We start from the raw sequence: 14,198 nt of genomic DNA, 5'->3' as shown, positions 1-14,198 counted from the left end.
AGCAAGCTCCACAGAGAGGAGATATTTTGATAATGCTGGGCAGCCAGGCCATCCTTCTGGGGAGGAGTGTGTCTGTGTGTCTGTGTGTGTGTGTAAATGGGCAGAAACAGCACCAGAGCAGACTCTTCCCTGTCTCCAAAAACATTTCCATATGTCTGCACTGACCCAGCTCACCCCACACTGTATTCTGTCACCAAGACATTTCTTTCTTTCCCTGCTCTTCAGACCACTGAAACATCACAGCCATGTGTATATACACTTATAAATCCTTAATTTACAGCCCTTGTAAAAATCTTCTGCCAAGATGAAAAGCTGGAGCTTCAGCCGGCGTGGCCAGGGGAGAAGGGAAGAGCTCTGCAGGATGAGCATGGCCCGGTGCCCTCCTCCCATCTGTGCTCCCTGGGGCTCAGTGCATTTCTCTGTGCTGTCTGCCTGAATTACCTGCCCCACAACAAGCCTGGGACACACACGGTGGCTCCCAGTGCCTGTGGCTGTTTGATTTGCAGCCACGCTGACACAGAGCCCTCGCCCGGGGCCAGCAGCAGGGCTGTGACACAGCAGTGTCACTGCTGCTGCACACCCTGGGGACCTGCAGCACTCCACGGGATGCTGAGGGCAGACAAATTAACTCCATTACTCTCCTGATTCACACACAAGCTCCAAGGAAAGACCTGCTCCATATGAAACAGGCACCAATCTTCCCTGCTGCAGTCAGCACAAACCAGGACATTTTTAGTCAGGCCATTTCTAAGAGAATTCAGACTACAATTCACTAACAGCTCAGTCACCTTGCTCCAAAAGCGTGGAGCTGCAGAGCTAATGTCTGAATCCAGAGCACAAACTCAGCTGTGACATTCCCCTGGGCACGGGAGCAAAGCCACCACGAGCAGCAGCAGGAGGAGGGACAGCTCAGGCTCCTCTCCCCCTTCCCTTGGCTGTGCTTTACAGGAGGCTCTGCCTGGCAGCTGCCCGTCCTGCCTGACCCCAGGTCCCACTAATTCCCTCTCAGGAATGCCCTCCCAGCATTGCTGGCGAGCAGGGGACAATCCCATCACCCAGGAGGGTACAACTGCACAGCTCCAGGGCACCTCCCGGGACCAAACCTGACTCCAGCACCAGCTGGGAAGGGCAGATTGCTTTGCTTGTTGCTTTTTACGAAGACAACACGCTGCTTTTGGGTCATTTTCCAGGCAGCAGGTCTGGAAAATGAGAAAGGGCTCTGGTGAATACAGTAACCCAGACATGTTTGCACTGGCTGTTACACTAGACAGTAAACAGGTGACTCAAGCACGGCTTGGCTCCCCTGCGTGAGGAGTCTGCACAAAGGCCTGGAGTAACCTGAACCCTGGGGTTTGCCCCACAGCACACACTCAGGGATGCAAACTCTGATTTCCACAACCTCCTGAGGGAACCTGGTGCCTCAGCTCTCCTGGCAAGCAGAGCTTGAGCCTTCGGTTGCCTTGAAAAGTGGGTGAAAACTCGAATGTGGTATCAGAAGAGAGTGGGGGCAAACCCAAGGGGAGTGAGGCAGCTCTGCAGAGCAGCTGGCAGAGCCCCTGGCCAGGCTCACAGAGGTTCCTGTGCAATTGCAGATTGCTGCACTCAAAGGAAGGGCCCCCTGGAATTCGCTCGCTCCCATTCCCAGTCCAGCAGTCTGGCTGGCAGGTTCTCAAAAGTCTTGAGTTACCTTCAGGATCATTTCAGCCCGAGTCATGCCTTTCACCACTATCTTTGTGTAGCTGGCAGGAGCCTTCCTCACCACTTGGGACCCAATGGAGGGCAGATCCAGGAGAACCATCTTCAGAGAGTGAGTGTCCAGCAGCAGCTGCAAGAGTTAACCACACTCTGTTACTGAGGCTCCTTCCACCAAGATCCACCAGCTGCTATAACCCAACATCCTTAAAAGTTTAACACTTCCCAGTATGCAGTGAAACAATCTTGATTACCTGGGGCTGTACCATGATTTAGATATTGAGGTCAAATGAATGAACACCACCCTTCCTCCTGCACCCAGCCACCCACACTGTCAGCTTTTCTGCATTTACTCAGCCCCTTGACTGGGGTTTCTTTCCTCAAAAAGTGTCACACAATATAGCTACACTGAGAACTGTTCACAGCCTGGATGTTGTTTGTTGCTACCCCAGCAAATAAATAAGCAGCAGCTATGAAACTGAGCCCAGACAGAGCAGCACTGTCTCAGGACAAAATGCTGTGGGACAGGGCTCCTCAGAGCAAAATTAACCTGAATCCCACACTCCTCTGACTGCACAAAGAATGTCTGAAGAGACAAGACCAGTGAGGAACAGAAATCTGAAATCAAACTAGAGGAAGAGCAGCCCAATTTACTTAGCAGTGAGTGTAAAAGCCTGCTGGGCTGTCAGCACACCCAGAGCATTTCCTCGAAAAGGGAGCTGGTGGAAGCTCCTTCTGGAGGGACACAAAACATTCTGGGCACTGCAGAACCCCCAGCAGTGACCACAACAATGCGAACACTGGCCTCAGCACGTGTGGGAATTCAAAGGAACACAAAGGACTGGGCTGTGGAGGAGGAGGAGGAGGAGGAGGAGGAGGAGAGGCAGGTCAGGCTGCAATCTGGACCCCGTTATCTGCGGGTTTGTCCTTGCTGGGTGCTGCCTCTCCACGGTTTGCAGGGGAAGAAGTGATGCCATCAACCTCCTCCTGGGAAGCCAGGAAAGCACAGCAGAGAGGAGCAGCTCTGGAGCCCACAGCTCCATTCCTGTGTGTCTACCAGGGATCCCAGAGAGGGAGAGACTCCCCGGCTGGGGAATTCACGTCTTTCCCACCTAAACTCTCTCATGGCTATCAGGAGTTCTGCACACTCTGCAGCCTTCCCCACAGGCACAGCTCTTGCAGACTCTGTCCCCTCACCCCATTTCCCCCCTGTGACCCACTCCAGGTCCCTGGCATTGCTAACTCACTGCCAAAGCTCGCTGGCATCCAGAGTTGTTAAGTCAGAGAGGAAAACAAAACCCCACAGGTCTTGTTCCCTGCACTGAACACTGAACACCTCCATAAATACCACCCCAGTATTCACATTTCAACTGTAATTATCAGCAAACAGCAGGAAAAGCTGTGTGTAGAACCACGAAGGCCAGGAAGATGTACTCCCCAGCATCACCTGCACCAGGGAGGAGAAAGTGGTGTGGAAAGATGCTGGTGGGTGGCCAGGGGGGTTCAAAAGATTTTAGGGGAGCTGGGGTTCTACATGCTGCAGAGAGAGAAATCAGCTGCTGAGACCTCTGTACCCCTAGCCCCAGGGAGGTGTGCCCCACTTCTAATGAGATGTATTCACTGGGAATCAGGCTAATAAAACCCTTCCCATCTGCTTTAAAGAAGCAAATTTGGCCTGTTATTCCCGTACAGGAATATTGAAAGCTTTTAACATTAGACACAAGACCACTGCTGGTTAATCACTTTGAGAAGCTTATTTTAAAAAGACTTCCTTTAATCACTCTCAGGTTATTGCTCATCACACGAGACAAGCAGGCACTGAGCTTTCCTCGTTTGCTTTCCATTAAGGATGAGGAAGGTTTTGATGTAAAGCTCCTGTTTCGTTTTGCAGACACTGCTCAGAACCATCTTTGATGCCTAAAACCCAAGCAGCTTTGAAGGCACCCATTTGAAGTTCACAGCTGTCCCATTAGGGATGCTGCTGCTTCTTTTTTTTTTGCTTTTTCCTTTTTTTTATGAGCCCACAGGGCTAATAAGCTCTGTGTGCAGGGGACAGATGAAATCCTGCCTCTTCCAAATCCCATCCTCACAGAGCAGCAGGGTCCAGCCCATAGGAAGGGTGGGAGATGCCTCAATTTCTTGAACCCAAAAGCCATAAAATCTGACAGCCAATGCACCCATTTCTTCTTACCTGTTCTGCACCCACCATGCTGATAGGTTTGCACTTGAAGAGATGGTTAATGAACTTGGGAATGAAGGAGCTGCAGGGTACAAAAGGACACATTACATAAGAATATTTGCAGTCAGACAGTCTTCTGTGGTGACAAAGCATGCAGAACCAAACCAGAAGGGCTCCCACTCTGAGTGCCAGCTTCCCAAGCTGATTCCAGACATGTTAAATATACTAAATAAAAAAAATCCCAACCCCTAGGCACAGCTCTTTTGCTTTAATCCCTCCTGATCCCAACGTTTATTGAAAAGCTGCACACACACGCTCTAGGTAAATAAATTGCTATAAACGAAATATGAAGAATTACAGTAAAAGGTCAGCAAACAAACTATTGTGCATCATAAAAACAGCAACACACCAGGATTAGTCTCACTGCTCATGAGTGGATGTATCTTGACTGTATCCAGAACCTACATTTTCCTGCACACAATTAATTCCATAACATGCATATTACACACTGAACTTGAGGTCCAGCCAAGGCTGGAGGTCTGCTGGGCCCTGGACACTCACACAGAGGCACCCTTCCAGAAAGCTTCTGGCCAACACAATCAAGACAAGAAAAAGTTTTGTGAGAAGGAAAACACCATTACCATATTTTACTCTCATGGACTCCAGCCTCACAAAAATGACTGCCCAAGCAGAGAGAGCTTGGTGAGGAGGGAAGCCCAATATTCACCACTTCAGAGCATCGGATTTGGTTTTAGCTTTTTGCCTCTTGATTGGAGGCTTTGAAGCAGTTTCATTTCTCAGTGGAGAAGCAGATGCTCCCTCCCAGCAAAAGCACAGGACAAGCTCCTGCCCTGCTACTCCAGCAAGGAGCAGCACCAGGAAAGCTCAGGAGCTGCAGGAGCAACAAACTCTTGGTCAGGACCACACCACTGAACAAGTTTTTTCCTCTTGCTGCCTTGTTTTTAATGTACTCTGCTTCTTTCACATGCCCTCCTTTGGCTGAATGCCTGCAGGGCTCACATTTCCAAGACCTGTCCATGACCTGGTGGCAGCTCTTGGATTTTAATGGCTCTGTCCTAGGAGTGTCACTCTGGGCTGGTTGCTGAGCTTTGGACTGAGGCTGTTTGTGAGGATGATCTAAATCCAGCGTGGTTTCCTCCTAGCATCTGTTAAGCTTTTTGTTTCCTCCCCACAAAGCAAGGAGCATGGACAGCATCTTGTTTGTCCTGCCACCTGTTTCCCAAGCCAGCAAGTCCATTTCTCATCCTTTCTCATGGAGGAGGGACAAAAGTGAAGCTCAGGCACGGAGCGTGCCAAGCTGCTGAGCAAACCCAGAGGAATGGTTCAAGGAAGAGCCCTCCCAGGCAAAGATTCCTTCCCTTCCCTCAGACACAGGCACTACCTCTCTCAGTGAATCATTTTGTCCTGGAGAGGTGTCAAGGAGAACAATTTCAAACTACTGTTGAGAACCAGCTACTGGGCTGCCCCAAGCAGCTTTGAATTTGGCCACCAGAGAAACAACCTTGGCAACAAAACAGAAAGAGGAGGAGGAGAAGGAGCCCTTTCTCCTCTTGCACAAAAGCATTACAGTGCAGATTTAACCTATCTGTTTTAAAAGTCCATTTTTCAGGTCTATAACTAATTCCCAGAGGGCAATTAGAGAGTGATGAGCACAGCTGGAGCTTAGGTGATCCTAGAAAATGATAAATTGGCAGCAACTCTGGAAGCAGCAGCTCACTGCTGGCAGAACAGTGCAAGAAATTAATTGTGCCTTTGATAGTGCAGGCAGATCCAATTGTCCCTCCCTCTGCAAGGTCAGGCATGGAGCTAAAGCTCATCTTGTGTATGAGAAACAGGGCAAGCCTTTCCTCCTGCAGGGTGGCAGCCCAAGGACCCCCTCCCCTGCTGGTTTTTATCTTCTTTTCTATATAACCACACCATCTCCCATAGACAGCATTCTGCCTTGCATGAAACAATTCCCAGGCCCCTCTGCATGGCCACCCACCATCAGAGCAGAGGGGTAGAGTGACCTTCCATCCCCACATGCCTCTTATTTCACGCTGCCTTATTGGAAACAGCTTCCCAAAGCCAGCAGGACAGACAAGACAAACTGTAAGAGCCAAGGGCTGCTCTGGAAATTTTTTCCCTTTTTTTTTTTCTTTGGACTAGCAGAGATCATCAAGAGCAGTTGCACATAACAGAAAAATGCACTGGAGCCTGTTGCCTAGGCTGGACTCGATGCCTGGTGCTCTCAGAGTACAGCAGGCAATCCTGATGTGAATAATACGTGCATGTTCTGGGGTAATGCTCTGCACGAGGCTCTGTGCTCTGAACGCCTTCACTCCCTGCACAAATTGGATGCCAGAACTGATTTACAGCTTCAGCCATAAAACTGAGCCCAGCAAACCCTCCCTAGAAGCAGATAAGTCCCCAGGGTAACAATAAAGCAGCGCAAGACAGATGAGGAACCTAAAGCACAGAAACCACAGCATCTGAGAGGCTCCCATCCAAAGCCTGCATTTCCCTAATCCCCTGCACTGATGATGCATCAAGCACCATGCCTTGCTGAGTGAGGCACAGACAGACATGCAACCACAGTCTGTCTGTCTGTCTGTCTGTCTGACAGCCTGAACTCCTGCAGGACATCCCTCAAAGGTTCCAGTGTCGCTGAGTCACTGCAGTCGAGGAGGGTTTTGCTCTACACCGTGCCCAGGCTGAGCTCAGCCCTGAAACCTCCAGGAGCCTCCACATCCCACCCTCCTTCCACCCAACTCCTCTCACTTTTCAGCTGGAGCACCTGGAAGGCCACGGCACCCACTGCGCTCAGCCGCCGCTCACGGAGGAGCCGCTTCCCCGGCGAGGGGGAGAACTGTTTGTTTTTCCTGTCTCTCAGTTCTAATCTCTTCCTCATTGAGGTCAGGTCACAGACTTCCCAAACACATCCCAGCAGAGCAGCCACGGCTTGGCTGCTGTGGGGTTTGATTTCAAAGGATGAGGTGCGGGGAGAGCTGAGCCCCCTCCCTGCCCGCGCCGCTCGCTGTCCCCGGGGAGCGCCGCTCACGCGTCGCTCAAAACAAAGCAAAAATGACAAATTAGGTTAGAGGATTGATGCCATTTCTGATGGCCGTTTTTCTTCTCTCCAGACTTGGCTCGGATCCCGCTGTTTTAAATTTAGTGACTTTAGCTGCCTTCTCCCCTGTGGTCCTGTAACTCAACACTCGTGCTTTCTACAATCCATTAGAGCTGCGAAGTGGCAGCTCACAAAGACACAGGCATTAACATGTGGAGAAGCACAAGGCCTGTTAAAAGGATTTTCAGCGTTGTGGGGCACACAAAAGGCCAGGTATTTATATTGGCCCAGCCAGCATACTCCATAAGAATTCAGAGTTTTGAAAACACAAATATTTGTACGCATTAAAAGGCGTTTTAAGGAGATCGGTGCTCCCTTACCACCGGGCTGGTTCTCCTTAGCATCAGGTTGCACAGATCCAGCAAAATCAACATTCAGGAACCCATTTTACCCTTCTACATCTGATCCATGGTGCAGTGAGTTCAGGACTGTGTCTTAATTTTAATGTGCTGCAGATCAGAGCTGCAGTTGTTATAAAAAAAATGTTTTGGACAGCAGTGGCTTCTGTGCTCATGGATGAGGACACTCAGATGGGAACTTCACTCAAATCTGAGAGCTGTTTCATCTGGAGTTTACTTGGTATGTGCCCAGCAATAAAGTTAAAAGGGAGGCAACTAAGCTGAGGTATTAAGAGTGTGCTGCGAACAGCTGAATAAATGGGGGGTTTTATTTATCACATAAAATTCAAGTGTAACCACACAGAAGGTTTCCTTACAATAAATTCTCACTGAGACAGCGTTTCAAACAGTGATTATGGGCAACATCACAACGTGATTTATCAGTAACTGCTCCTTATTGCAGACTCATGAGCACCCCGAGACAGAGAGGGAGATGAAAATCCCAGGAAGGGGGATGAAAGCTCCCAGCTCCCAGGATAGCTGCTGCATCCCGCCCTGCTGAGGCAGGAGCTGCAGCTCAGATCTCCAGCCCACACAGCCCCTGCCAGGCCACAGGGCTTATTTCAGGGTGCTGACCTTATCAGAGATGAATGAGGCGTTCAGGTATTTTCGAGTGACACATGACACGCACGCCGCTGCTCACGAGTGCCCCAGCACGGTCACATGTGACACCAAAAGCAGCAGCCACGACTGGCAGAGCCCTCCCGAGGGTTTTTCTTGGGGCATTGCCATGTGGAGCTCAGCCTGGCCACAGGCAAGCAGGGAAGAGCTCAAAGGATCTTCCCAAAGAACGGAATTTTTGTTTCAGACACAGATTAAAGTTTGGATGTTCACCCCGAATCCAGCAGCAAGGGGCATTTCTGTCCCGTTCTGCCACGTCCTGCACGGTGCTCAACTTTAAGTGACTTGCCAGGAAGATAATTTAATACCCCTAACATTTAAATGTGAATTTCCCCTCCTGACTGAGCTATTTTTGCACAGAAAAGCAGCTTTTAGGTTGTGAAGGTAGAATACACTTCTCACACATGCCCTCCTTACAGGGTTTATTGTAAATGTTATTTTGAGGCAAATTTCTCAGTACCTGGAAGCCCCATGGATGAAAAGCAGGTTTTCCCACAGCACGAGTCATATCAAAAATCAGATATTCAAAGTCTTTTAAAGATGCCCAACCCAAACTTTCTGCACCTGGCAAATAACACACAGTGATCACCACACTGGTTTTATGGGATGACCTGAATAAAACGTGTATGTTGGTAACTCACTTTGCAAATTTTATGCAGAACTGGGTGAAATACTTCCTGGTGGAGGCCAGGTTGTCACGGATGATGGGGACATTCTGCTTGATGTGGAGGATCACCGAGGTGACATAAGGACTCTGGTCACCGACGTGCTCCACGTTCTGCCACTGCATCTGCACACAGGGGAAAAAACAACCAAAAATGACTGTTTAATTCATCAGGATTCAAGCAAGAGCTAAGGGAAACTGTACGAGCTTCCTGCCAGGGGATCTCTAAGGAATCATTTGGAGGCTGCCTCTGCAATTCACCACCGAGGTCAAGTTCTTCATCACTCAAGTGACTGGCCAAAACCCTTCCACAAGAAGACACAAAGAAAAGCCAGAGCAGCCCCTTTGGCACCAGAGCAGAGACTGTGACCAGTAACCCACACAAATGGGGACCACTAGGATTAAAAAAGCCTTTGGAGTACACCAGGCTGCTTTAATATTTAACAGTTTCCAATTTGCTGGGATGAAGTGCCCATATAAATCCTGATTACAGGCATTTGAGAAAATATCTGCAAGCTTGCAAAGTCTGGATTCCTGTATGGCAGCCAAGACTTTAATACTGGTGAGACTGATGACAGATAGATGGAAGAGGTAAAAAGCCTTAAAGTCCAAAGCACTCCACACCAGTGTAGCTCACTGAAAACACTGCTGGTGTACAAGCCAGGATGCCCAAGCCCAGCTCTTCCAAATGCAAATGTAAAAGTACAAAACAAGAAGAGTTACTCAACCTCCCATTTTGTTTTCGTTTATTCTCAGCAGAACTGCAAGAGAACAGCCCCTGTGAGCCAGATGTGTGGCTCCCTTGACTTTCTCTGCAGCACACAGGGTACTCCCAATTTAAGTCAAGTGGAAAAACCAAAATTGAGGTGATTTGGTCTGGCCTGGCCTCGTGCATCTGCCAGAGTCTCACTGAGGAACAAAGCATCCACAAAAGCACACTCAGTTCTGCTGCTCAGAATGTTCTCCCAATAACTCTTTGGAGATCTGTTCCTCCTACTGGAGATGAGACAGGAGGAAAACTCATAGGAAATCAGGAGAGGAAACTGGGCACATATGGAAGATGAGCTTCTTCCTTTGAGGGGCTGTTTGTCCTCAAACTTGTTTCCCCAAGCTCTGGATTTTGCATATAAAGTTTTTTTATTCCTGGTTTTAATTTAATTTAATATGGCTACTTTGCCCCCTGCAACTCAGCTGACTCAATTCCATCCAAACAACACGCAGCCTAAGTGACTTAGTGGGAAAGAGAAGCCAAATTCTTTGCAAAACCACAAAGTTTAGTGGTGTCTGAGTCTACACATGTCCCACTAAAGCTGTCTTTATTTAAACCAAACAAACCAACCCCAGCCTGCTGATCTCCCATCAGCTGGGTGGCTGGAAGGGAGATCCCTCTCATCACCTGCACCACAGGTTTCCATATTCACAGAATATCCTGAGCTGGAAGGGACACAAAAGGAGCATCAGCTTCAACCCCTGGTCCTGCACAGACAGCCCAACAATCCCACCCTGTGTCTGAGAGTGCTGTCCAAACATTCCTGGAGCTGTGGCAGCCCTGGGGCTGTGCCCATTCCCTGGGGAGCCTGGGCAGTGCCCAGCACCCTCTGGGGAAAAAACCTTTCCCTAATATCCAACCTAAACTTCCCCACACACAGCTCCAGCCATTTCCTCAAGTCCTGTCACTGGTCCCCTGCTTTTCTACTCCTCATGGTACTGATCACACCCAACCAAAACATTGTGTGCCTTTCTCCCTGATGGATTCACACATTTCCTTCTTGACAAGAGCAATCCTCACCCAGCAGAGTGGGAACGGCCAGAAAGTGGGAAGGGACTGCTGAGCTGAATTATTGCACCAACAATGAAACAGTAGCTTTTTCATTTTGTTGGTCATCATTCCAAAAGCAATACTTTACAACCAAACCTTTAAAGCATGAACAGTAAAAATAGCCCTTTTGTGTGTGTGTGTGTGTGTGCATGTGGGTGTGTTTCACCCAAAAAAAAACCCCCCCACCCAGTAGCTGCAGAGAAAGGAATAGCACACATACTGAAAAGTCATCACAAGAAATATGAGCCCAACTCTGCTGGTAAAGCTTTGTTCCTGTCGTTTTAAATTTATTCCTCTTTTTCCCTCACCCCGTGTTTTTCTTGGGATATACACACACAAGCTGGACAGGAGTCCAAGGAACAGGATTCCTCTGAAAGGGAGAAGCCCAAAGGCACCTGCAGGCTGGGAGGACTGGGGGTGTCTGCTGGTGCTCCCTCCTGCTCCTCACAACAAAACACAGGGTTTGGGTGAAAGCAGCACAACAAAACACAGGGTTTGGGTGAAAGCAGCACAACAAAACACAGGGTTTGGGTGAAAGCAGCACAACAAAACACAGGGCTTGGGTGAAAGCAGCACAACAAAACACAGGGCTTGGGTGAAAGCAGGCACGAGGAAAGAGAAACCTGAGCAAACCTGGCCTGCTTTGGTGCTTCACAAGAGCTGTGCTGCCTCCTGGGAACGCCAGGGGCTCAGGAGTGACGTGGGGCTGTGTCCCCAAAGAGCCACCCCTGTGTCCAGCCCTCCAGCAAAGGGGTTTGGGACTGAGCAGAGGATGAAGGAATCTTCAATTCTCCCTGTTCCCAGCACCATCCCACTGCAGCTCCTCCTCACAGGCTCCACACTGGGCACTGCTGCCTTGGCCTGGGGCTGCTCCTGCAGGGAGGGCAGCAGGGAGCTGGGCTCTGCACCCCCTGCACGCTGCTCCAGGGTTTGGACACTCTCCTGAAGGCTTTTACACTCTCCTGAGGGCTTTTAATTAGCAGCTCTGATTGCTCTGATTGCTCTGCTCTCGGGGTTTTCCCTGGGTGGAGTGCAGGAATGATTAAAGCCCCGCTTTGTCCACTCAACTCTGAGGACATCGGGAGTTGCAGCTGTGCCAAAAGGTTTTAGGGAAATGTAAAAAGCCAGCGAGAGATCAATGTGAGGCACTAAAATGTCCCCCAGCCCCACTTACAGGCAGTTTTACATATAAATCGATGCTTAATTCAGCATGTAAATCAAGCCTTACCCAGTGCAACCCATAAAATTAATTGGGGCGAAAATATCCTGTGCAGATTTTAGCAGTTCCACCATCCCAGAGATTAAAAAGGAAGCACACCAGGCAGTGTCAGTGCCTGCTCCAGATCAGTACAAACACATTAACAGCTCTTTCTTATCCACAATATCACAACAGGGGGTTTAGGGCAAATTCTCCTCCCACCCACATCCCAGCTCTCCATCCTACAGCCACCTTTAATCATCCTACACCTGCTGTAAAGTCTGAGTAAGGATTATCACCCACAAATTTTGTAATATGGGGCCTTCTCTGCATTTACCATTCCTTTCAGAACACTCAAAGTAAAGACTCGTGGAAACCAAGCAGCATTCCCAGCTGAAAGCAATATTCCTCATGCTGTTTTTCTGTGTTAAATCTCTCAACGTGGCCTGAAGCCAAAGTGGATTGAGAGGTTTAAGCATTTCATAATTTACCTCTGTAGTTCCTGAATATTTTTGCAAAGAAAAAAAAAAAACAACCCAAAGCCAGACTCCAACAAAGGACTGGGAATGTTCAATCCTGGAGACACCAGAGTGAAGCAAATGAAAAGAAGCTAAACAAAGGAAGAGCCCTAATGGAGTATGGACCTTGAGAGAGCAAAATTGGAATGGATCAGGCACACAATCTTTATTTCTTTAATATAGGCTGAAATTTTACATTTCCAAATACTAACTCTGTGTTTAAATAATTACATGCATTTCTTATTCAAGGGTCAGAGTAATAACCCAGCCCTGAAGGGAAGAGAGGAGGAAGGAGGGTGAAGGAAAAAAACCTCTTGCACCAAATCCAGGTCTAATAAAAATCACATAAAAGCGACTCTGTCTGCTGCAAACCCTGGAGTGTGTGCACAAGTGACAAGTATTTATTTAGCTAATTTCATAACACTTAAACTTGTTTATATATCATCAGTCCCATCACATGTGCTGCATTTTACCAGTGTTCCAAAGACAAAAATAAATGGCCTACCAGCTGCTGCTTTCCCAAGGTTGGGGTTTACTTGGGTATAAACAGTCAGAGCTAAGTGATTCAAATATTACTGTACTCTGTAGGTTCAGGAGAGCTGAGGGGCTGCCACAGCACACAGGCAACACCTGAAGTGCTGAGCCCTTCCTAGTGGTGTTATTTGACTGGGCAAAAAAAATCCCCTTTCCATTTGGAACCTGTACAAGCTCTATTACCAGCTGCATTCCACTTCAAATATTAGCTGGGGGTGGCGGGGCTGGCTACAGCTGGAATACATCATAAAGCAGAAAGCTATTAAAATTCATGGCAGGGAGACACTGTGTTGATCCTACAAAAATGGAGCTCTATGTTTAATATTTCTAATTAAAAAAAAAATATATATATATATAGTTCAATCCACTTTTGTTGTCTTCACCTCTGTCTAAAGCAAGTCTGGGTTTTCACAATACTTTGGCAAGGAAACGCAGCTCTGCATTTCAAACATATAAAAGCCAGCAGTGTAACTGCAACAAAATCCTTAAGCTCCAGTCACAGGGGCCTCTCCAGGAATGGCTCCATCTGTCCTTGAGAGGATCACAGAAGCAATCAGGCTCAACCTCAATTCCACATCACCTCCATTTGAGCACCTCCATTTCAGAGCCCCAAACAAGCAGGCTGCTAAAACTCCCTGCCAAAGAAGACAAAGGGGAGTGCAAACGTGAAGGTGTATTTGAAATTTCACGCTGACAAAAGTTTTTCCAATTTTAAAGTGCTCTCAATTGGCATTGGGAGTGGAAAGAGAAAGCCTGGAGTACTTACTGAATGTATTGCATTGTCTGTAGGTTTTAATGTGGTACAAAAAGCCTGTAAGCTCTAATCTGAATAATAAGAGGGCTTGGAGTGAGGGATGTATTTATAAATACAGCAATTGCTGCTCTAAAAAGTAAGAAAAAAAAAGTAAAAGAATATATTAGTAGTGAAATCAAAGCACACAAGAACTCCACATGGATCTCTTCCTGAAAATCCACCCCTACCTTGCTCATGGCAGTCAGGGCAGGGTCACAGGCTGCATCCAGGTCCTGCACTAACAGCTGGATGCTGTTGGAGATCACACTGCAAAAGAGGAGAAAAAAAAGAGAATCAAGCACGAGTTTTAGAGTCACACTGAGTAACAGAGTGCCAGAACTGGAGTGTTTGACTGTGAGAGGAGGAAAATCCTCTGCTGGCTGAGAGCAGCACTGTGATGTGAATGCACACAGCTACAACTTGAACTGAGCTGGGAAACTCTGCAGGGAGCTGCACAAGGGGCTCCAGTGGAGAGAGGATGTTTTTACAGTTGACCTTTCTCTGTTCTAACACAAATAAGGGGTTGGGGATCAAAGGTGGCAGATGAAGAGGAGAAATCCCCAAGTATCAAGCCCAGACTGGGCTTCAGCTCCTAATTTAATCCAGTCTGTGTAACACCAATATTTTATCATCCCTCCATTTATTCACAGCC

The 14,198-nt window shown here is 48.2% G+C and overlaps 1 protein-coding gene across 2 annotated transcripts in view; it reads right to left on the bottom strand.

Annotated features, from left to right (window-relative positions):
• The window catches only part of VPS53 (VPS53 subunit of GARP complex), a 61,734-nt gene that overhangs the window by 4,365 nt on the left and 43,171 nt on the right, over positions 1-14,198 (bottom strand). For both annotated transcript variants that reach the window (XM_063402780.1, XM_063402781.1), the window contains exons 17-20: positions 13,735-13,813; positions 8,662-8,810; positions 3,884-3,953; positions 1,688-1,825 (exon numbers count right to left, since the gene is read on the bottom strand). In XM_063402780.1, the coding sequence (XP_063258850.1) occupies positions 1,688-1,825; positions 3,884-3,953; positions 8,662-8,810; positions 13,735-13,813 (436 nt within the window). The remainder of the gene's footprint in view (positions 1-1,687; positions 1,826-3,883; positions 3,954-8,661; positions 8,811-13,734; positions 13,814-14,198) is intronic.

This window comes from Prinia subflava, chromosome 8, assembly GCF_021018805.1.
Source record: "Prinia subflava isolate CZ2003 ecotype Zambia chromosome 8, Cam_Psub_1.2, whole genome shotgun sequence".
Lineage (NCBI taxonomy): Eukaryota > Metazoa > Chordata > Aves > Passeriformes > Cisticolidae > Prinia > Prinia subflava.
This window is presented reverse-complemented; position numbering and strand designations above follow the sequence as displayed.